The 22854-nt window shown below is 31.3% G+C and overlaps 1 protein-coding gene across 1 annotated transcript in view; it reads left to right on the plus strand.

Moving 5' to 3' along the window:
- The window catches only part of LOC148279012 (uncharacterized), an 88794-nt gene that overhangs the window by 19199 nt on the left and 46741 nt on the right, over positions 1–22854 (plus strand). The window contains exons 5-9 of the mRNA XM_088230574.1: positions 13808–13920; positions 14058–14218; positions 14312–15064; positions 16473–16670; positions 19282–19440. Of these exons, the coding sequence (XP_088086700.1) occupies positions 13808–13920; positions 14058–14218; positions 14312–15064; positions 16473–16670; positions 19282–19440 (1384 nt within the window). The remainder of the gene's footprint in view (positions 1–13807; positions 13921–14057; positions 14219–14311; positions 15065–16472; positions 16671–19281; positions 19441–22854) is intronic.

Below are 22854 nucleotides of genomic sequence, written 5' to 3' on the forward strand. Positions count from 1 at the left end.
CTATGTAGTGCTCTGCAAGAGCTGATTTATCCGGGTAGCCCAACTTGCATGCACTCTTGTGCTCTTTTATTCTTGTCATTATGTTTCTGGCAGTTTGCCCTATGTAGACTGTTTCACAGCTTTTGCAATTTAATTTATATACTCCATCTGTTTCAAGTGGGTCCCGATCTTTTACTGATTTTAGTAAGTTTCTTACTTTTGAGGTCGTACCGAACACTGTCCTTATGTCCCGTTTCTTAAGCGTTTTTGCAATTCTATCCGTGACATTTTTGACATAGGGAAGGAACGCTATTCTTTTATCCGTATTAGCATCATCCATCTTGGAAATATTCTTTGGATTTGTTACCGACATTATTCTTCTTTTTATATCCTTCTTTTCATAGCCATTACTTTCTAATACTTTTGTCAGTATATTCAATTCCTCTTCTAGGTTACTTTCTTCACAAATACGTGTTGCCCTTCTGGCCAGCGTGTTTATGATGCCTAATTTTTGAGATGGGTGGTGATGTGAGGTAGCATGGAGATACCGGTTTGTATGTGTGGGTTTTCTATACACCGTATGTCCCAGTCTGCCATCTTCCTTTCTGCTTAATTTGACGTCTAGAAAAGATAGGCTTTTGTCCTCCTCTACTTCCATAGTAAACTGTATTGCCGGGTGGAGATTATTTAGGTGGTCTAAAAACACTGTTAATCTTTCTGCACCATGATTCCAAATGACAAATACGTCATCTACGTATCGAAGCCATACTTTGGGTGCATATGGAGCTGTGTCCAAGGCCGTTTCTTCAAAAGTCTCCATGAAAAAGTTTGCTAGAACCGGCGATAAAGGATTGCCCATAGCCACTCCTTCTAACTGTTTAAAAATTTCATTTTCAAAAGAAAAGTATCCATTTGTTAAGCAGTACTCAAATAAAGCGCACATGTCTTCACTAAAAATCTCTCTTATAAGTACCATTGCGTCATTCAGGGGCACATTCGTGAAAAGTGACACTACGTCAAAACTGACTAATATATCATCCTTCTCAACTTTTAGCTCCTTTATTGTATCCACGAAAGAAGTAACCTAGAAGAGGAATTGAATATACTGACAAAAGTATTAGAAAGTAATGGCTATGAAAAGAAGGATATAAAAAGAAGAATAATGTCGGTAACAAATCCAAAGAATATTTCCAAGATGGATGATGCTAATACGGATAAAAGAATAGCGTTCCTTCCCTATGTCAAAAATGTCACGGATAGAATTGCAAAAACGCTTAAGAAACGGGACATAAGGACAGTGTTCGGTACGACCTCAAAAGTAAAAAACTTACTAAAATCAGTAAAAGATCGGGACCCACTTGAAACAGATGGAGTATATAAATTAAATTGCAAAAGCTGTGAAACAGTCTACATAGGGCAAACTGCCAGAAACATAATGACAAGAATAAAAGAGCACAAGAGTGCATGCAAGTTGGGCTACCCGGATAAATCAGCTCTTGCAGAGCACTACATAGAAACAGGGCATAATTTCTCATTTGAGCCAAATGTCCTTGGAAAGCCCAAAAATCATCAAGCCCGTTTAATAAAGGAAGCCATAGAAATATACAAGCATCCTAATAACATAAACAGGGATGATGGGTTACGACTACGAACCTCATGGTACCCGGTGCTTCCAAAGCCCACGGTACAAACTCCACACACTTAACCACATACATTGCCCGACTGCGACACGGTACAAATTCCTCACAATTAAACACACTAAAAACTACACTCATACATTCAGCCCTGAAGATGGACACTGCAATGTGCTCCGAAACGTCGGCAATGCAAAGCCCACAAACACGGCATAATAACCCAGAAAAACACTATCTGTATTCTGAAGGCCGTGAAAACCTACGAACCTTAAAGCTGATCTCCCTACCCTCATCAGATAAAGGTCAGCTGTTTGGCATGGTCGACATAAAATTATGATTTTGTACTGAAATATAACTCAAAGTCAAATAATCAATTAAATCAGTGGAATTAGATGAAATGAAAATCGCGATTTATGAAACTGTATTTAAAAAAGAAAAAAAAAAAATTGAGTATAAGCAAAACCTTTAGGGGGGTCTTCTGTTTTTAAAATGGATTTAACATGTGTAGAGCGAATGCTTTCACTATAATATTTCACTATCCTTGGACTTGCATCTTAAGCGTAATACTGTTCATCTTAGCTTCATGAAACAGATGTTCACGATGCACTAGTACCTAATGCAACCTCGTATGTTTTTACACTCAGAGATTTAAGACATCAAAAGTAAAATTGACATACAAATACATTTAACTACATAAAAAACATTAACGTTACAATTATATATGTAACAATAAATGACAAATTCGTTTTTAAAGGAGCGTAAGAAGATTACTCTAATAAGTCAACCACAGGTCAAAGATCCGTAAATGGGTAAAATACTATTTATCTATGTATATATAAAACAGCAGTAAAATTCCTGGTAAATTCTTTAATTTTAAATGTGTTAGGACATCACTTGATTTAATTTTTAAAAATAAGCACCACTTTAGTATATTGTTGATTTGGAAAGCATAGATTTTTTTTCTATTTCATCTACAATTGTAGTTATAAACATTTGTTTATAACTACACTTGTAGATGAAAAGATCTGTGTTTTCCAGAACTTTATGATAGTGCTTCAAAATTTTCAAAAGTGCTCTCACAACAAACTGTGTAAATTTATATATTTATTCGTGTTATTCCACACAGCGATGGTGATTGAATAAATAATATTCTTTAATTTTCAATGATCAATGCAATTTTTACACAAACACGTAAAATTTTGTCGTTTTTTTTTATTCTTCCGTTTTATTTATCTAACACCGAAAAATTCAGGGTATCAATATATATTTTATGAATTACTGGTGATTTAAATTTCAATTTTATGGTGATTGAAACACGAGTAAAGGCAATTAGTAAAACCGATATTATGTCATCAAATAAAATGTATGTGCATGTATTTGCGTATCAATGCCGTCATCAGGGCAATGAATAATTCAAAATGTTTATGGTGAAAAAATCAATAAACTCTTTTAAATTCTAGTGATGCCGTACGATCTAAAATTCAAATGAAGTTTTTCAACTGATTCTTTTTGAAGTAATTTTTAATTTTGCATTTATTTAAAACCTATATAATATCATTTAAAAGATGACTAAGTAAGATATGTCACTTTTTATCAATTTTAAAGGCGAAAAATTTTAAAGTTTGGTGGGCTCTGAAAAATCAGTCCCTAGATTTACAGGGCTTTTGACTAGTCATTGGCTGGTTTGAATGACCACTTTACACACTGTGTAGCATTCACCCTTTTGTTCATGTTTAAAAATCCACATTTCCTGAACTTTTCTATCTTTTGACTGTTGTCTTAGTAAAAGAGCTGAAACTTTTACCACGTAAATACGTAGACTTCCATATTCCCTTTTCAAAAATGTTTTCCTTCTCTATTGCAACAAATTAAGAATACTTATCCATTTAAAATTAAGATTTTACAAACTCACGAACTTACAGTACCCGGCAGTAAATAAAATACATCGGGCTTAAGAAAGAGACTGCCGACTTCGCAGAGCGTCGTCTCTGTCGTAGGAGTTCGATCTTTGTATGCATCCACGATGACAAAGAAGACGCTCTACAAAACCGCTGTTTACCGATTACACCGACAGTCTTTTTTTTAAACTCGATGTACTTTGTTTAATTCCGGATACTGTAGTTTGTCTTTTTTATGTTGAGCCCGTGTCAAGGAAAAATATTTCACTAAACTTTACCAATAGGAAAATATCTTGTTTTTCCTTTTTTTTACAAATTGTATTTAATAATAGTCTATGAAATACCGTTTTTTTCACTTCTTATTAGTAGCAAAAAAAATATTTTTAAACTCCCACGGAAACGATTCATTGCATTGGCCACGCCCATATACGTCACCGTTCGTTTTTTTTTTTTTTTGTTTGTGACAATTTAAATTTTTAAGAGAACATCGTCACGAATCTTGACGCCATAATTGTCAGAGCCAAACATGTTGCGTTTTTGTAAAGAAATATTTTTAACTATCTTATTTTTAAAATTATGAATAAATACTTCACAAATAATAATTTTAAAAAAATAATTTTCACAATATCCATATTGATTTTCAAAATACAATTAATTTTTTTAAATCCATTTCGCATGTTTTTTTTATCGAAATTGGTAGTATGCGATATTTCCCTATTAGATACGCTCAAACAAATCATAGAAAACTAATAATAAACGAACTAAGGACAGGCATTTATTTATAGTATGAGCAACTTTGGTCGTACGGTAAATTGGACACAAAAAATGTTTTCTTGCGCTCAGTAAAAATAGGGAAATATTACATAATACAAATACCACTTAAAATATATCAAATGGATAAAGAAAAATTAATTGTATTTTCAATATAGACAGGCGCCGTGGCGCAGTTGGCCAGACGGGTTGTGAAACTAGCGTCGCGGGTTCGATTCCCGCCAGTTGCAAGAAAAAAATCCAAGAATATTTTTTTTCTCAATTGGTCTGGGTATTGTGGTGTATTTTTCATTACGTCCTTCCATATCCCCTCTGTCCCACCTGCTGACAAGCCTCAAAAGAAAGGCTTAGCGGCTTATTCCTTTAAAAAAAAAAACATAACACAGAATTAAATATGACAAAAACAGTAGTAGATATTCATATAATACACATTTGTCTGGGATGCGCTACATTTCAACAAGGTTTAAAAACAAGGCAAAGACACACGTGATTAATCAGGGTCTTAAACCGTACAACGCTCTTTACCCGAGGAAATAAAAAACATTTACTCTTACCCTCGGAGAAAAACAGCATCTAATAAGTAAAATTAATTAGTGTGTGACGTTTTAAATATATGTTTTTGTTAAAAAATAACAAATGATGAAAATCAGTTCTACGGGAAATGGGAAATGAAAAAAGTTTTTTATTGCGCCGTAAAATTAGAACATTTTTTTGTGTAGCAAAGTTTCTTGATAATGTATAAAAAAATAATGAAAACGAACTTTGGGCTTAGGGAAATCGGAAACTATTTTGAACAACGTCAGTAGCTCTTCAAAATCATCCAATGATATAAAGTTGTGAACGATATGTGTGAAGATTTCCAGTTTACGGGAAGCCAACTGACTAATCAGCAGAACTCACGAAGAAACGAAAGAGAACTTGGGACATCACACGGGGAGTAATTTCAAAATAACAAAGCTACAAAAAAATCATAGCGCTGATAATACGATTGTCGGCCTCTTGGTGTAGTGGTTAGCGCGTTTGCCTGCCATGCAAGAGATCTCGGGATCAATTCCCGATATATTTGAAATGAAATATTCATTTATAAAGGTGTTTTTACACTAGAATATTTCGTATTCCCTGGACTGGCACCTGAAGCGTAAGACTAATCATCTTCCCTTCATGTAATAAAAAAAATGTCAAGATACGCTGCGATTGGTGTACCAATGCAGTTCCCTATGCATCATAAGGTGCAGAAATGGAATGATTATGACGATATTGGAAATTTGATACATATAAAAATTGTTTGTCTAAAACAACAATTTGAGTAAGTCGAAATGTTTGCAAACTGGCAAGATTTTCTTTCTATGGAGTGATTTATTAATTCATTTCTTGTATATACGGTCTAAGTCAATTACAACGGATATGTTTTTTTTTATTTTGATTTTATTTATTCTTAACAAAGTAATTTTGCAGAATGGTTATCAGGAAAAAAATATGTAAAACCCACTTGTTCTTTAAATCATTTGACGGTGGTGACAATGTACATTATTTTTTTTTAAATTAAAAAGTTAAAATTAAATTTATATCTTTATATTATCACTTTATAAAACGCCTTTGAGGTATAATACAACGAAAATGGCACTTTTTAAATTTTCTATAGTAATAATAATAGTATATGGTAGAATATGTAATTTAATAAACATTTTACAACAGAGATGAAGAACATTTAATAGAAGGTAATATATAAGTCCAGGCATCTACAGGGCTTATGACCTGTCAATAGCTGGTTTAAGTGGCCACTTTACACACTGTGTAACATTCACCATTATGCCTATATTTGAACATCTATATTCCTTCAATTCTTTCATCTGTTGATGTTTGTGACACACTTAAACCAGCCATTGACAGGTCATAAGCCCTGTAGATGCCTGGACTTCTATAGTACCTTCTATTAAATGTTCTTCATCTCTGTTGTAATATGTTAATATAAACAGCTTCCCAGGGAGTTGAATCCAGTCCTTGTCTTCAAAAATTTGGACAAACTCAAAATATTGTTAATTTAATAAAAATAATAAAAAACATATTACAACAGAGATGAAGAACATTTAAGAGAAGGTAGTATAGAAGTCTAGGCATCTACAGGGCTTAAGACCTATCATTGGCTGGTTTAAGTTTTAAGCTTTAAGCTCCTCTTAAATGTTCTTCATCTCTGTTGTAATATGTAAATATAAACAGCTTCCCAGGGAGTTGAATCCAGTCCTTGTCTGCAAAGGTTTGGACAAGCACAAAATATTGTTGATAATAATAAAGTTAAAATATATATTTACAAATAATTATGCATCACTATTAAGTTTAAGTTACAAATAATTATGCATACGTTAATAATCAAATGTACATAAAACTGAAAAAAAATATTTACATATTACAACAGAGATGAAGAACATTTAAGAGAAGGTAATATAGAATTCTAGGCATCTACAGGGCTTATGACCTGTCAATGGCTGGTTTAAGTGGCTACTTTACACACTGTGTAACATTCACCATTTTGCCCATATTTGAACATCTATATTCCGCCAATTCTTAAAAAAATAAATTAAAACTATGTTTGTAGCAAAGACAAACTAGATTCAGAACTAAAATTGTTGCAACAGAGAGGGAAAACATTTTTGGAAAAGAATATGGAAGTCAAGGCATTTATAATTTTAGTAGCCCATTAACAAACTCCGTAACATTCACCATGTTACCCAGAAACATTGATGAAATACTCGAAACATAATTAAATAAACTAAATGGTTTAATAAGAAGTATAAAAATTGGAAAATGGTTTTCAGATGTCGCGTCGCCTAATATGTGAATTGGTTCAGCTGGTTCACCCATATTAAAAAAAAAAAAAAAAATTGTACAATCAAACATTTTTACAGTTTTTAAAATTTCAATATTCTTATTTTTGCTAAAACAAAAATCCCACCAAGCCACTTTCTGTAGCTTGTTAGTGGAGATTTATATCTTTACTAACTTTTATAACATTATCAAAATTTATAGTAAACAATGAATTTACTGATAAAATTAAAAGCCGGAAAGATCAGTAATTTACATTTTATCCAAATAATGTTTATATTTTTTTAAGTACAATAAAATATGAGAAAAATTAATTTATTTACACAAAAGCTACTATTCATATATAAACTTTGGATCGAGTAGCCACTTTCTCATTTGGCTCTTGTTATTTTGTGTGTTAAATTTAAGCTCTTTCGGCAATAAATTAAAAATGCTAGGTACTAAATAATTGAAAGTTCTATTATCATACTTTTTACATACTTTTGGTACTACCAAACCATCATTGTATATGAAACGTGCATTATGGTTATGTTTGAGAGGAATTTTAAAAGTATTACTCTAAAATTGTTCTAAAATGATGAAAAGCCACAGTAATCCTGGAACATGCAGAGTTTTAAGTGTTTTGTAGGGAGAACTATCATATATCACTTCTTTGTCTGTAAATCTCTGCTGGTACAACTCTCTTAACTATGGAGTACGGTAGACCCTGGATCTCATGATAAAGGTTTCAGCTTCTTCGTTTCACAAAAGTTAACAGATGGAAGAGTTGAGGAAATGTGGGTGTTTTAACATGGAAAGAGTGGTGAATGTAATACAGTGTGTAAAGTGGCTACTTAAACCAGCCAATGACATGTCATAAGCTCTGTAAATGCCTACATTCTCATATTCCTTTCTCAAAAATGTTTTCTCTCTCTGTTGCAACAATTTTTTTGCCTTAGTTTAATAGTTAAACAACCACTGGATTTCCTCATTCAACAATACTTAGGGTTTTATGTGTAATTTTACATCACGTAAAAAAATACTGTTTAATATCGAAACTTATTTTACGACCTTGTCAAATAGGTTTAAATTGGAATTCGAATAACGTAAATTATTGCACATCTCGTATTTTATATTAATTTATGCACTCTTTCACTTGTTTATCCTTCCTGACGCGAATCTTGCAATGCCATGCCTTGACTTTACAAAGAGATTACACGGATGTCAAATTTAATGTTTGTTTAGTCTATGCTTTATTAAAATATGTTGAGTGTTTCGTATTGTTTTATCGCCTTTCTTTTAATCTTGAATTATTTTTTCAATTTTTAATGAACAAAAAAACCTTGCGACATGTTGCATTATGAGATTAGAGAAACGAAAGAGCGACTAGTCACAGAACGAGATATTTAAGGCGGTGGGTGTATTTAAAATAATTTAAAAAACTCGTATATAGATAATATACTCAGACAAACTTTAAGATGTATGTCTTTAAGATCTAATAAATGCGTTTTTAGTACAAAAATCGGAAAAAAATAATTATTAGGAATAATTCTTAAACGTGTTAAGAAATACAAATGTATATTTTATTCTAAAAATACGTTTTTTTCACTTAAACTTACATTTAATCGAATATATCTTTAAAACTGTAAGACTAATTTATCGTTTTTACTTTTAACTTAGTAGTAAAATACTAAATACCTTTTACTACAACTTAAAGAGATACATGACGTAGAATAAAAGGAAACACAGTGAACATTTATAAAATTTATAACTGAAGAACTAAATTTGTGGTTATTCATTATAATAAAATTAACTTAGCGTTAAAATTAGTAGTAGCTGTTTCTTTTATATATTTTTTTACAATAAATATTAAATGTAAAAATTAATTCTATATACAAATATAAGACGACGTTTAATTTTTACAAATCAATTAAAGTTATAATTGCAAAACTGTCTCGTAAAATAAAAAATATTAATCTCAAATAATAAATTTATAACATATTAAATAAATGCAAAGCATGAAGATATATTTTTTCTAAATGATAATTCTCAAACGAGGTTTGTTCCTCTAAGCGACAAATAGATCTGTGCTTTGGGTTTAAAATTGCCAAAGTCAGATTTTTTTTCTTGCCAACATTTAGTAAAGGGTTAATTCAAATACATGCATATTTCACATTTTTTTATATACACGTATATGTGGTAGTGTTTTTTTATTGGTAATAGTTTCAAACACCTTAAAATGTGAACGTCAAAAATTAGCTGTTAAATTACTCTGCTGTTATGTTGTAATTTACGATGTTGGCCCGACGCGAGCCACAGAAATATTGAAATTAATTATGAACGTAAATAATGCTGGCAAATATACTAACGGTAAAAGAAAATATATTTTTTTTAAGCTAAGATTATTATACTATTTAGGTATTACTTTCCATGATTATTATACTTTGATTGATTATTACTAAAATTATTATACTTTCTATTTCTGCCTATATCATGGCACGTATATACATATCCATTGAAAATGATTTTTTAGGTTGAGTTAATCCATGATAAGTTAAGTCTCGAAACCGGTAGACATAGAATGGTCGGTAAGTGGTCATGTACACATGTTTAATAATATTTGGTAAAATGTGTGACCACAAAAATAATTGTTTAAGTATTAAAAATATTTCATCGTATTTTATTTCAATTTATTGGGGTTTTCATAAACCTGTTGATTTACTTAAAAAAACTTTAATCATAAAAACACAACTTTTGTTATTTAAATAATAGGTAAAGTCAAACATTTCAAAAGGCTAAACTGCAGACGAGACATTTTAGCAGTCAACAGATGGATGACCTGAAGTAATACGTACACAATGGAGAATGTTCCACAGTGTATAAAATGATCACTTAAGCTAGCCAACGACATATCACAAGTTTCGTAAATGCCTTATTATGTTCAATGTTCATATCTAGAGTTATATTTTTTTAAATTAACGTATGGTAATATTTTTAAGTAAGAAAAAAAAATCAATCGTGTCCGGGTGGATGAAAAATACAGTTTACGTTCCAATGGTGTGGGCACCATTGCATATGCGTTTTTATGCCGAGGCGGACAGTCTTGTGTGTGAAATAGAACCAGAATCCTGGACGATGGTTTTCAACTCGATGGGTACTCTCAGGTAAGAATCCTAGAAAAAGAAATATAAGTCCGCTTCGTAGTGTAATGGTTGGCGAGTTTGTCTACCATGTTTGAGGTTCAACGTTCGATATCTGGGAAGGTCAATATAAAATATTGATCAAAAAGATAGTTCTACAATGCAATATTTCACGATTCTGGGTTGGCACTTGAAACCTGAGATTTATGTAATATATGATAGAGATTTACTGCATTTGATGTAGGTATGCTGTGCTCTGTGTACCATTACTACACCAAATGCTGTTGAATATCTGATGATAAAGAAAAATACAAAGATAATATATTCGCTAAAATATCCTTTCCGGATACGCTGGAAAATAAAAATCAATATAGGGAAACCAGTAAAAACCCAAGTTACGTAAGAAAATAATACAAAATTTGTGTCCCGATCAAGTGAAATATTTACAAGGGTCGTAAACATCTTTGATATGGCAAATAATAACAACCTACCTTTCTTCCGATTTGCCAATCCCTATACTGAAATATTTTCAAGCACGTTTTCAGATATTTCATTTTGAGTTACGGGTTTTCTGCATATATTAAAACTTTTAAGCGTTTTATTAACTCTATACGGTACTCCGTATCTCTATTTTATTTGTCAATTGACGTTTATTAATATTTTTTAAGTACCTTTGCTCATAAGATTTACATATTTTTGAAATGAGTTGACGGAAAACACTCGTGTGCCTAATTTGATATAAAGATTTTTTGTTTATTTCTAATATTATGTTTGTGTTTTTTTAGAATGAGAAAATTATTTTTAATAAAAATTTAAAACTAATGGAATATTAAAAGAAAAAACACCAAAAGAATAAATCGTGTTTTTTGTACAATTATTATTTAATAAAAAAAAATATAAACATTGCAATTTTTAAAAAAGTTAAAATTATTTGCATCTCTTAAATATTGAACTATCGATATTTTGAGTTTGTTCAAATTTTTGTAGGCATGTACTAGATTCAACTCCCTGGGGAGCTGTTAATATAAAAATATTGCAACAGAAATAAAAAATATTGTAAAGAATGGAATATAGAATTTTAAATGTTAATATTAACATCACCCTAATGGGCTCAATCCAGTTTTTGTCTACATAAATTTAGTAAAACTCATAATATTGTTGAATAAACCATCCGGTTCATATAGAAGTATAAAAATTGAAAAAAAAACCGGTGTTGCCTAGTTTGTAGGTGAATTAATTCAATCAAATGATCTCACCCGCATAAATAAAGATTTCAGCTATTTAACTTCACAAACAGATGAAAGAATTGAAGGACAATAGATGTTCAAATACATACATACCATACCCAGTGCTGAGACTAGTTTACTTGGGGCTAGTTGACCCAATTATTCAATATGAATTAAGAATATGGGGATTAAGTTTTAAATCTTATACGGATAGAGTCTTGAACTTACAGGTACAAATTTTAAAAATTATCGTACCTGTAAAAATAAAGAATGAGGCAAAAGACAACAATAAAATATTATTTGATTTTGTTAACGTTTTGCCAATTAACAAACAGTTTCAGTATAAAATAATTACAGATCATTTCCTCGATTACAATTTTAAATCCAAAATAAACCACCAGATCATGACCCGACAAGTATCGACACAGCAGCTGATGGTACCACGACAGAAAAACTACTATGGTGACAGAACAATGGGTAGTGTAGTACCAAAACTGTACAATTTAATACCAGCTGAAAATCGTGAAGAAAAAAACCTAATTTCATTTAAAAAAATAGTCAAAAAATTATTAAACAGCAAGTGAAACTTAAGTGTATAAATATATTTTATTCTTTAATTATTATTAAACTATGTACTTACTTATAAATTTTAAAAAAAAATGTAATGTAACCCGCAGACAAGCTTCGGCTTTGCGGGAACAAAAATACAATTTTGTATGTTACTTATTTGTTAAAATGAATAAAACTTAATAAAAAAAAATATTTTTTTTAAATATAGGCGGAATGGTGATTGTTGCACAGTGTCATTTAAATCAGCCAATAACAGGTTAAAAGCCCTGTAGATGCCTGAAACAGAATAAAAAAAGGATATGTCTCTGTTTATATGCTATAAAATAATAACAAAGACAAAAATTACAGTTTTGCATAGGAACACCTCTTGCCCCTCCCTTTCAAAATAAATATAAAATAACCTCATTCCTTTTAAATTTTGTTGTTTTTAATTAAAAAACATTAATTCTAATCGAATGCAAACCACCGCTTACAAGAAAAAATATTTTTTTTTCTTTATTTATAAGTTATTCGTATCATAAACTTTCTCAATGTCTTCCGTTTTACATTCGTCTCTCGTCTAATATCTTCATTTCTCATGTTTAAGACGAATTTCCCCTCAATCATTATAATGACAACATTTCCATAGTAATGTCTAACCTGCTTTCATCTCCCCCATTTCACGTTTCATCTTCCATTCTTCATGTATATCTTACCCAAGACTGTATAAAGTGTATAGAATCCTCACTCGGGGTTTCAAAATTATCGGTTCCTCGAAAGAATTTAAATATATTTATCATTAAGTATCGTTTGCTATTTTAGAAGACATATTAGTATCTATATAACAAAAAATCCAACCAGTCTTTAAAATGGGGCCATTCGAAAGATTCTTGATAAAACTTAAAAAAACATTTCGTTCATGAATAATTTATTTTTTATGTAGAAACCACAGAATTAAGAATATTCCAGAAGGAGTGTAGAATCATATTTAAATACATCGGACTGTGTTCAATAATTTCCCCACTATGCCTCACTTTCGCCGCGCGCATTCGTGACTTTGCCGCGTAATGTTGCTTGATGGGAAAAAAAAATCATAACACAAATGTAAGGTAAAAAAAAACAATCTGTTAATTTCTCTAAAATTTTATTGTGCACGCGAAAACATTGATTGACACAACAGAGTAGATAAGTAAAGGGTCATTTAATAAGAGTAATTGAATTAATAAACTTTAAACTTAAAATATAAAACAAATTGTATTTTACATAAAACGGATATTTTTAAATCATGTTAAATAATATTTGATGTTTTGAAGATAATGTCGGTCAAATGTCCACGATAGAGTTGTTTAATCCAAGATCCGATTTTTATTAGTTCTCTCATTAGATGAGCAAAGTAGGGTAAAAAAAAATACTACCCTGGCAACACTAACGAAATGTTCATTTTGTTTGTTCGACAATCTGACAGATGGAAAGATAATTCAATTTTTAAGTAATGCATTTGTTACATATACATTCATTGGCTAATTACACATGTAACGTGATTGCATCCTGTTTCTTTAGGATCCTAGCAGTATTTCTACACTTTAAAAGGACACAACACGGCACAGTTGAATTCAAATCAGGAGTTGCGTACTGAGCGACGTCTGCAAAGAAACTAATTGGTCAAAACGTAGACCTACTCATTTATGAGTAGTTTAATCGCCTTCTGTTTGATTTGTGTATGTGGTTTCTGGACTATTTTTAATTCTGTGGTAGAAACCTAAAAAAAATAAATGACTTTTATTTTTTAATACGTTTTCATTTTTTTACAGAAAAACTTAAAAGGGGGCCAATGAAGACTCAAGCGACTCAAACTGAAGTATGTTTAGGAAGAAAGCCTCATCCTCCAAATTACTTGTCCTTGAGTCCGAGAACTGTCAAACGGGTGAGATTACCGTTGTGTGTATTTTGAATAATGACAAGCGGTTTTATTGATGACCATTCAAAGTGTTTCTTCTTGTTTGACTTTTCTTCTGTGTTTGTTTTGAGAAACAATAACAATCGACCTTTTTCAAGGTAAAGATGGTAGCACAAGGCGTCCAGACGAATGGAGGACTAAATGGAAATGGGAAAAAGTTGTTGAAAAGTTTCTCAGAAGCTGGAGGAGGGAAGTTTGACTCGCTGGGGGGACCACTGTCACCTATAACTTACGAGCATCAATCGTCTTTCAGTTTTAGTGAAAGGTAAGACAAACAAAATAAAAAATACCTGAAAATTTAGTTTTGCTTTGTTTTAACAAGGAGATTGATAGTTGCTTCACAAAATATTTTTTTTAGTGAAATGGAACACGAACGTCTCCAGAGAACGCAGTCGGAAGAACCTAGATCCCCAAGGTCTCTCGCCACTCCGCCTCCTCGTTCGATTGCTACTCCTCCACCGAGGGTAACAGGAACTCCTCCAGAAACAACTCCGAAGAAACAAGTTACATTAGTGGACCAACCGACAGTACAATATCCTTCAGTACCGTTATCGATATCAACAAACACTACCAGAAATAATGCTCCGTATGCAACATTGCCAAGAAGACAGTCAACACCGAGCATGGATCTCCCGAAAATTCCTAGAGACCATAGCCAAGAATATTTCAGACAAAACTTTCAATTTATACATACGGATGAAAGAGACGACACGATAGACGAGCATTCATTAGTCCATGACATGCAAAAAATTCAACAAAGCATGGAGCTCAATCAGAAGAACCTCGATTACCTTCAGCAAAAGATAGCGGCGCAGCAAATGATGAAGGTAGACTATGGGCCGCCAGTGAAACCCCCAGTAAGCCAACCACAGGTAGTACAGAAACAGTCATCAGGTCAACTTTCAAAAACGTCAACTTTACAATCGGAAAATTCCGTATCGACGGAGACCTCTGCAACGACAACCACAACAACGGATACTGAAAAATTGGAAAAAGAGATCTTTATCGATTTTGAACCGCAGGTCAATGCGGAGTCTCCACTGGTCTTAAGAAGAGCAAAAAAGAGGATGCTTCAGAAAACGTTATCAGAGGGAGAAATTCTATTAGATAGGTAAACTGAAACTTAATAACCTCCCATTTCAATATTTCTTAAATATTCTAAAATAGTATCCTTCCTCATGGATGTGAAAGTTTCGTATTAATTTCAACAAACAAATTAGATGCTTTACTGAATAATCCCCGGAGCTCTTTTTCAACGAGCATTCGTTCGGTGCAAGCTGAAGCAGTAAATGTTTCATTATTTCCGAACTTTGCCATGAAATAAATATAAATTTATGAACCTTGTCTGCCATGAGATATGATAAACTGCGCCTCATAAAGAAGCGGATGAATGAATCTAAAAACATTCAAACGATATTTTAGAGTTTTGAGCTCACGCCATTTGCTCTCTGGGTACAAATTTTAAAATTTAAATTTGGATTTTGTGTGTGATTTATAAAAGTAAACATAAATAATTGAAAGAGGATGTTTATACAAGAGAGTAAGGTTATCTTGAAAACTATCTCTTAAATTGAATAAACTTTACGAATTCGAGCGTCCTCATTTTATGTTTGCTTTTATAAATATTTTATGATTAAGTTTATTTTTTTGATTTGAGTGTGTATTGATTTGTATTTTTTTTGTATTCATTAACAAATTTATCCATGATTTAGACATTTATAATACTTGAAATACTTATTCATGTTAAAACATTCTTAAATACTATCTTAAAAGTTGATAAAAAACTGTCTTTCTATTCATTCAATATTTTGTCTGTTTATAATATATGTATATTATTTTACACTCTCACTGTATATTTTGTTTTTTTTTATATCAAAATAGTACAAACATTTTAATAGATGAATGTCTTAACTTAAATCTTATTTATTAACATTACCTATATATAAATGATCAGTATTTATAAACTATACCATATTAAAACTAACGTTTCATTACATCATAGTAACAAAAAATATTATAATGAAAAAAAAACAGCTTCGGGAAGAAGATTTATTTATATATTTATTGATGCGGATTCATGCAAAATCACCTACAATACAATTATTGAACCACACACCAATCATCGCAACAGAAAATTGTTCTATCAAACAATGAAAGCGTAAACAAATTCACCATATTACAAAACAAAGCTCCAAGAATATTCCCGAGATTTTTTCATACAATTTTTTATTATCAGCTCTGTACTTTTTATTTTGATCTTCAACACTTTTTTTCTCACTGTGCATTTTTGCAAAATCTTTTTGTACAGAAGTAATAATGCGCTTACATTCGTTTTTTTTTATTACTGAGTTTTTCTTTGCATTGCAACCTGCTTTTTATTTCCGACACATATTTCCACAGAATACTACTGCTGTTTTTTTAAAAATTATTACTCGTTATGTTATCACTTACTTTTGTTGCTTTTGTAAATGCTCCCGGGGCGCATATGTGAAAAAACATAATTAATTTCATCATTTTAGAAGAAGACACGAAATTATGAAAAATGCAGAGGAAGGTGATTTGATTAAAGATGCTCCACTTGTTATGTCTACTAGCCATGAAAATGTAAAAACCACAAGTGAAATAGACTTTGGTAATGACTACGATTATTATCAGCATACTCCGATCAAGGATGAAGGAATTTTCAACCAAGCTATTACTGTTAATGGACTATTCAGGTAAGTTTTTAGAAAACGTTATTAATAAGAAAATATATATTACATGTAGCTTTATCTAACAACATGTCGTTCATATCATTCACATTACATCAACAAACTTTTCAAAATATTTTATTTTATAATTGAAATCCGTTTATTGATTCAAAATTAACTCGTCGGGGAAATCAGAAATGGAACAAGTTCATTACTAACATACTAGTTGCAAGATATTGTTCTTTTAACGTTAAAAGCTCATCTTAAATCAATAATTAAAATGAAACAGCAAATTGATTATTATAAAGTGCTCCTTTTTTAATGTATGTATGAAATAGTTTTATCTAATTTGAAGAATAATTGAAAAATAAAGAAAAATTTATTAAAGTTTGCAGGCATTTCAATTTTTCGAAAATTTGTAGTTACCAACTTGTTTCAGAAATCCGACCAAATGAAATAGGACTCGAAATAGGAATAAACGAAAGTCGTTTTTTTAGTCAATATAATACTTTTAACACCAAAATATATTTTATTATTTATTTGTTCATTTAATTTATATGGTACCAATGATTGATGAATATTACATGTCTTTAAATGAAAAGTTATTAAAAACTAACTTATAAAAATGGAGTAATCTAGGTCTAGAGTCCAAAGCATTTTTTTATTTTTTTAATTATTTTTTTCTGAATACATTTATGTTTATTTTTTACTTTTTCACTTTCCACACCGAATGGTGCATAGGGCGCTGTATTGGTGCACCAACAGTATCTGGATATATTTTTCTGACATAAAAATATGATGATCGGTGTTGCGATTATGGTGTCAGTCCAGAGACTATGAAATATTCTAGAAGAGAAATACTTTAAAAATAAATGTTACATGTCAACTATACTGGAAATAGAATCTGAAACCTCTTGCATGGTAGGTAAACGCGCTGACCATTTGGCCATTTCAAAGTTTTTTCACACTGGAATATTCAAATTTCTAAGACTGCTCATTTATGTAAAAAGAATTATCAAGATACGATGCTGTTGATGTATCGATACTGTGTTTTATGCAACATTAGGAACGGAAATGGAATGTTGATGATGAAATGTCATCAACACCAAAAAAACTAATTATAATTTCTATAAATCCTAGTCAATATCCTATTTCAACGACATAGATTTACTGACAAATCTGTTATATCATTTCCTAGAGTGAAAAATATCTCATATTGTGAGTGACAAATCTCGTAATCTTTTGCTATCAATTTATCTGAGCTGTCTCTATTTCAATTTTCTTACTTTTTCTTATTTTTACTGCAATTTTATTTTTCTCACTCAGTAAAATATATTCAATATCACGTTTCACATTTATCTAGTAAAAATAAATATGGTTTTGCAATAAATGCTGTCAGCAACGTTAAAGTTATTTGAAGGTTTGAATAATTTGTTAAATTAATTTTTTTCTTTGTTCAAGTAAAACTTTGACAGTGATATTTCGGATAGGATAGGATTTAAACTCCATACATAGGTACATATGAGTAAATATTGTTTTATGTGTCATTCATTTACCAACTGTTTAAATAAACCTATTTTACTTTTGCTGACTTCAATTGCTTGTGGTATTGTTTATGTGATTTTTATTGTAAGAAAATATCTACACGAATAAATGTTATAATTTCAATAATGACTGCATAGCATAGCTTATTTAAGGGTCATATATACTTGTGCTAGTTTAATCAATGAAATTGCGATGAATTTTTAAATAAATACCTTTATGAATTGGTAAACTTTATATGAAAGACTTCGTATTTTTAAAAAGAAACTTACAATCGTTTTGTATTTCGGAATATTACAAGGCTTACTGGATATTCAATTTGTGTAATTTTACTTATATTACGATTTATTACATTTATAAAAGGATCCGGAGCCATATTCATAAATACCCGACGCGTTATCCATTGGGGATGCTTTGTTGTCACTCAGAAATAAGTCTCTCATTTGGGAAGTTTTTAATCACTCAGGCGACTCAATTTCTTAACGTCACAAAATCGCCCCTGAGTAGCGCCTGCTCACGTCACTCAGCATGTATACATTCTGATTTTCATTGTAGTATCTCGGCTATGCCATCAATTTCCTATCAAATGGTTTCGTTTGTTGGATAACGCGTCAGGTATCTCCATCCGACTATTTATGGCTTTATCTACTATTTATCCGCTATTTATGGAGCCACTTCGGGAAGATTCCGAAACACCCCAAACAAATATTTCGTCGGATATTTGTGAATATACGATCATGAGGGCCATAGTTGCAGTTCCAATCTTATACCACCACTGCACCGAGTTCTTTCACTGTCACACAGAGAAATTATTATAAAGCATAAATAAATATTAAGTACTGACTATGCGTATTTGATTGACCAAAAAATGCTTGAGCTGCGGCGAGGGGTAAAATGAAAGCTTTTGAAGGTTTGGTTGTATTTTTTTAACTATCGCTTAATTGGTATATTAAAAATTTGAATATGTGAATTGAAAATAGACACTGGTTATTTGTAATATATTCGGGAAGACACGAAGAAGGTGCTTTCATTGTATTCAATTGATTGAGTCTGGTTCATAATATAAATCATCCTAAATATGGCTATGGTGTTGCAGCCCCAACGGAGGCCTCCAAGCCCAAGAGTCCGTGGACGAAGAGTTCCACGAGAACATTGTGTGCTATAGGAAGGGAATGTTTAGGAAGAGAAGCGTAAGCCTGGAAGAGGGCAGCTCTGCGCAGGGTAGTGATGGGCAAGACGGTGGGAATAATGGACGGTACGAAATATCAGTGTTATTTATTGGTGTTTACACTTAGCTTGCATCATTTTCACTATCACTAATTAAGGTGGATCAGAATAAGCTCTTATTATCATTGAAACTTGTGCATTTCAAGTTCAGATATTTGAAAAAAAAAACGTATGGTTATTACTTTTTCCGTAATTTACAAATTCAATTATATAATTTAGAAAATAAATCAAAAACAATAAATTGGCCATTTATTTGACTAACCTACACTTTCGCTTACTTCCAATAACCGACTTAATCTCTTTAACACAAACACTGGTCATGAACTAGCATCTCTATCTTCCTTGTAATAAGTTATATCTTTGCGCTCTCTTTTATTTGTTGTATTAGCACCACTTTCATTCATACAATAATTCTTATTTGTATAGCAAGAATAAATAAAATTTTTTATAAAATTCTGCAATTTACACGGATTTCAAATTCTTGATCCAGTGGGAACATGTCTATTTGAAGATTACAGAAAATAAAACTGAATCGTTAGAAAAAATAAGAGAGATATCAAGTTTTGTTTTCTGTAGAGACTCATATTACACCTCAGCCACTCAAGAGTCAAAGAACCGGGCAAAACTCACTTTGCCTCTCAAGCTAGAAGACAATGTGCTGTTATTTAATCTAGCTCTCTAAGCTTAGATCCTTAAAGAACATGGTTACTAATTGAGTAGTAATTGTTCTAACATATTCAGTTAATCCCTATCTCCAAGCCTAGATTTTTAGTACTTGACCTCAGGTAAGAGGACTAGTACTCTTACTTGGTAGTGAATTGAGAAATGAGTGCTCTCCCATCTTTATTTTTTCACGAGTAAATTTCGTCTTGAGCACAAAATTTGGACTTGCATTAACTCTTAAAAGACTGTGGTAAATAATCCCTTTGCGCACGGTGATGTAACATCGTGTTACCACTTGTAAAAGACGGAATATTTTAAAGTTCTGACATCTGAAGAAAAAAAAAACATGGAGACGAATTGTTTAATAATTCTGTTTCCAAAATGTATGCGAATAAACATATAATTTAGCCCTGCTGTAGCAAAATAAATAAAAATCATCAATACATTGACATTTTTCATGATACTCTCTCAGCTTTTGCGAATAATCTCTTAGGAATAAATCTTATTCAATAAGTACACACGTACAACTTATTTTTTATTGCATTGTATCCTGTATAAAAAAATATGTATTACAACTTAACATATAAATCTATTTTGTGTAATTTTATAATTGAAGATATTTATGCATGACAAGTTGTATCAACGAATGCTTTCAAATTGTATGTTTTCTAGTATGTATCTTTGTTGAATTACCTAATAAAAAAAATTAAATAAAATACACTGCTCATATTACGCGCGTGCATCCCCCATCACCGTCATCAACCGACTGAAGACTGAATCTGTTTCACCCAAAACCCGCCACCGAACAGCATCTCTGTCTTCCTTGTTATGAGTTATATCTTCGTGCTTTCTCTTGTTGAGTTGCAGATGTGTTGCTAAATTAGCAGGCGTTCATTCTTCGCGTAGCAAGGATAAATATTTTTTGTATTAACATCCAGCATAGTTTACAAGTTTTACTTTCCAAATCCGGTGTAAAAATGTCCATTTGAAGATTACAAAAAAAATTGAGTCTATCATTTTTAAAAATAAGGGAGATATATCAAATCTTGTGTCTTATGTCGACTAATGTGACATCACAGTCACAAAAGAGTTCAGACAATTTATTTAAAGATTTCCAATAAAAAATACATATTTGCGGTGGTGCAGAGCAAACGCAAATTATGTACCTTATGCAGTTAGAAACTCGGCAAAACATTATGTGATATCAATAACCTAGTATTCTCACAGTAAAAATCAAAATAAAATGTTTTTAATCTAGTAAAGTGAATTCGGTCACCAGTGTAGAAAAAAAAAACAATCTCGCAAAAGGGGCCTTGGAATAGAGATGCTATTAGTTTCATAGTAACTTTATTGCAAGGAGTCATACGAACGTCTTATATTTTTTATAAAGTCAATTTAAGTTCCAAATTTATATTTAATCTTTTTTTTACTTTTTATTTTAGATTCATTGTCTAACTTTTTAAAATAATTTATTTTAACGTATATTTAAAATACTGTTTTTTTTTTACTATCTAAACATATGTTCAATGGATAATATTTTTTTAAGACTAGAAAGGGCAACAAGTCTATTGACATTTATTATCAGATTCAGAAGCTATAGGGGATTGTTTACCCCATTATAAAATTCTTAGTAACTTTATTGTTATATGACACTGTCGGTACCTAGTTTATTATCATGGATGATCCCGTCGAGAGAAGCTTTATTAAAAATATGTTTATACTTTTATACCTATATGAACTACACAACATATGACCAGTCAAAAAAACCTCTTATAATTAAGATGAATGGAGGAGGTACAGGTGTACATGTGTTCTTGAAAAGCAATTTGCAGATTAAAAGCAAAAATAATAACTCATGAACATGGCAATTGTTCTCATACAACGTTGGTATAATAATTATATCTAGATATTATCGTTAGTGGAAAGATTAGACAGCTATAAAAAATAGTAAACTTTTGCATTTTTGAATAATTGTACCCACATTTTTTTCTTGCACCACCATAGGTCAAGAGGCCCAATAACAGTGGTGAATTACAGCACAGAACACCCAGGCTTGAAAAAAATCTTTATGTAATTTTTTTTCTCACCGGGAATCGAACCCGAATCCTTCCGTGCGTTAGTTGATTATCCTGATACCACGGAAAACAATTTTAGATATATTAATTAGCACCATTGACCATTTTATGACATTGGTCGAGGCAATATTCAATCGTTATAATTTTAAAGCATATAAGTAAAAACACTGTTAGACAGTGGCATATCTATGACGCGTTACTCAGAAATATGAGTGAAGTGAAGTAGTGACACTCGCTTGTTACAAGATGTCGCTGCTATGCTAGCCATGTACCGTGGGATTGGGCGGAAACACGTGGAACGTGGCGATTGGCAAGAAGCCGAAGGTAAATGATTACGATGCCACTTAATTCAGCGGTCCCTAGCTATAGTATGTATCATTTATTTATCTCTTTTTCTGAATAATTTTTGCATGTGTATCGTGATTTTCTGTCTCTCAATTTTCAATTGTTATGGGCAGCGCAATATTTGTTGCATATACATAAACTTCGCTAAATCAGAGACGCAAGGGCAAAAAATAACGTGCTCGTTTATTTTAAAGAACCAAATTGATAAAATAAATATTCATTAAACAACAATTAAAGTTATAGGTAAATAAAAACATTACTAACAAAAAAAACTTTCTCTCTAAGGTCCACTTAAAAAAAATAATTCTTTGTCTTGTCAAAGCAACAGTAATAAATAAAATCAATAAAAATCAAATCAA

This window comes from Micrasema longulum, unplaced genomic scaffold, assembly GCF_059751315.1.
Source record: "Micrasema longulum isolate JH-2025_06_02 unplaced genomic scaffold, ASM5975131v1 h1tg000783l, whole genome shotgun sequence".
In the NCBI taxonomy this organism is placed as follows: Eukaryota; Metazoa; Arthropoda; class Insecta; order Trichoptera; family Brachycentridae; genus Micrasema; species Micrasema longulum.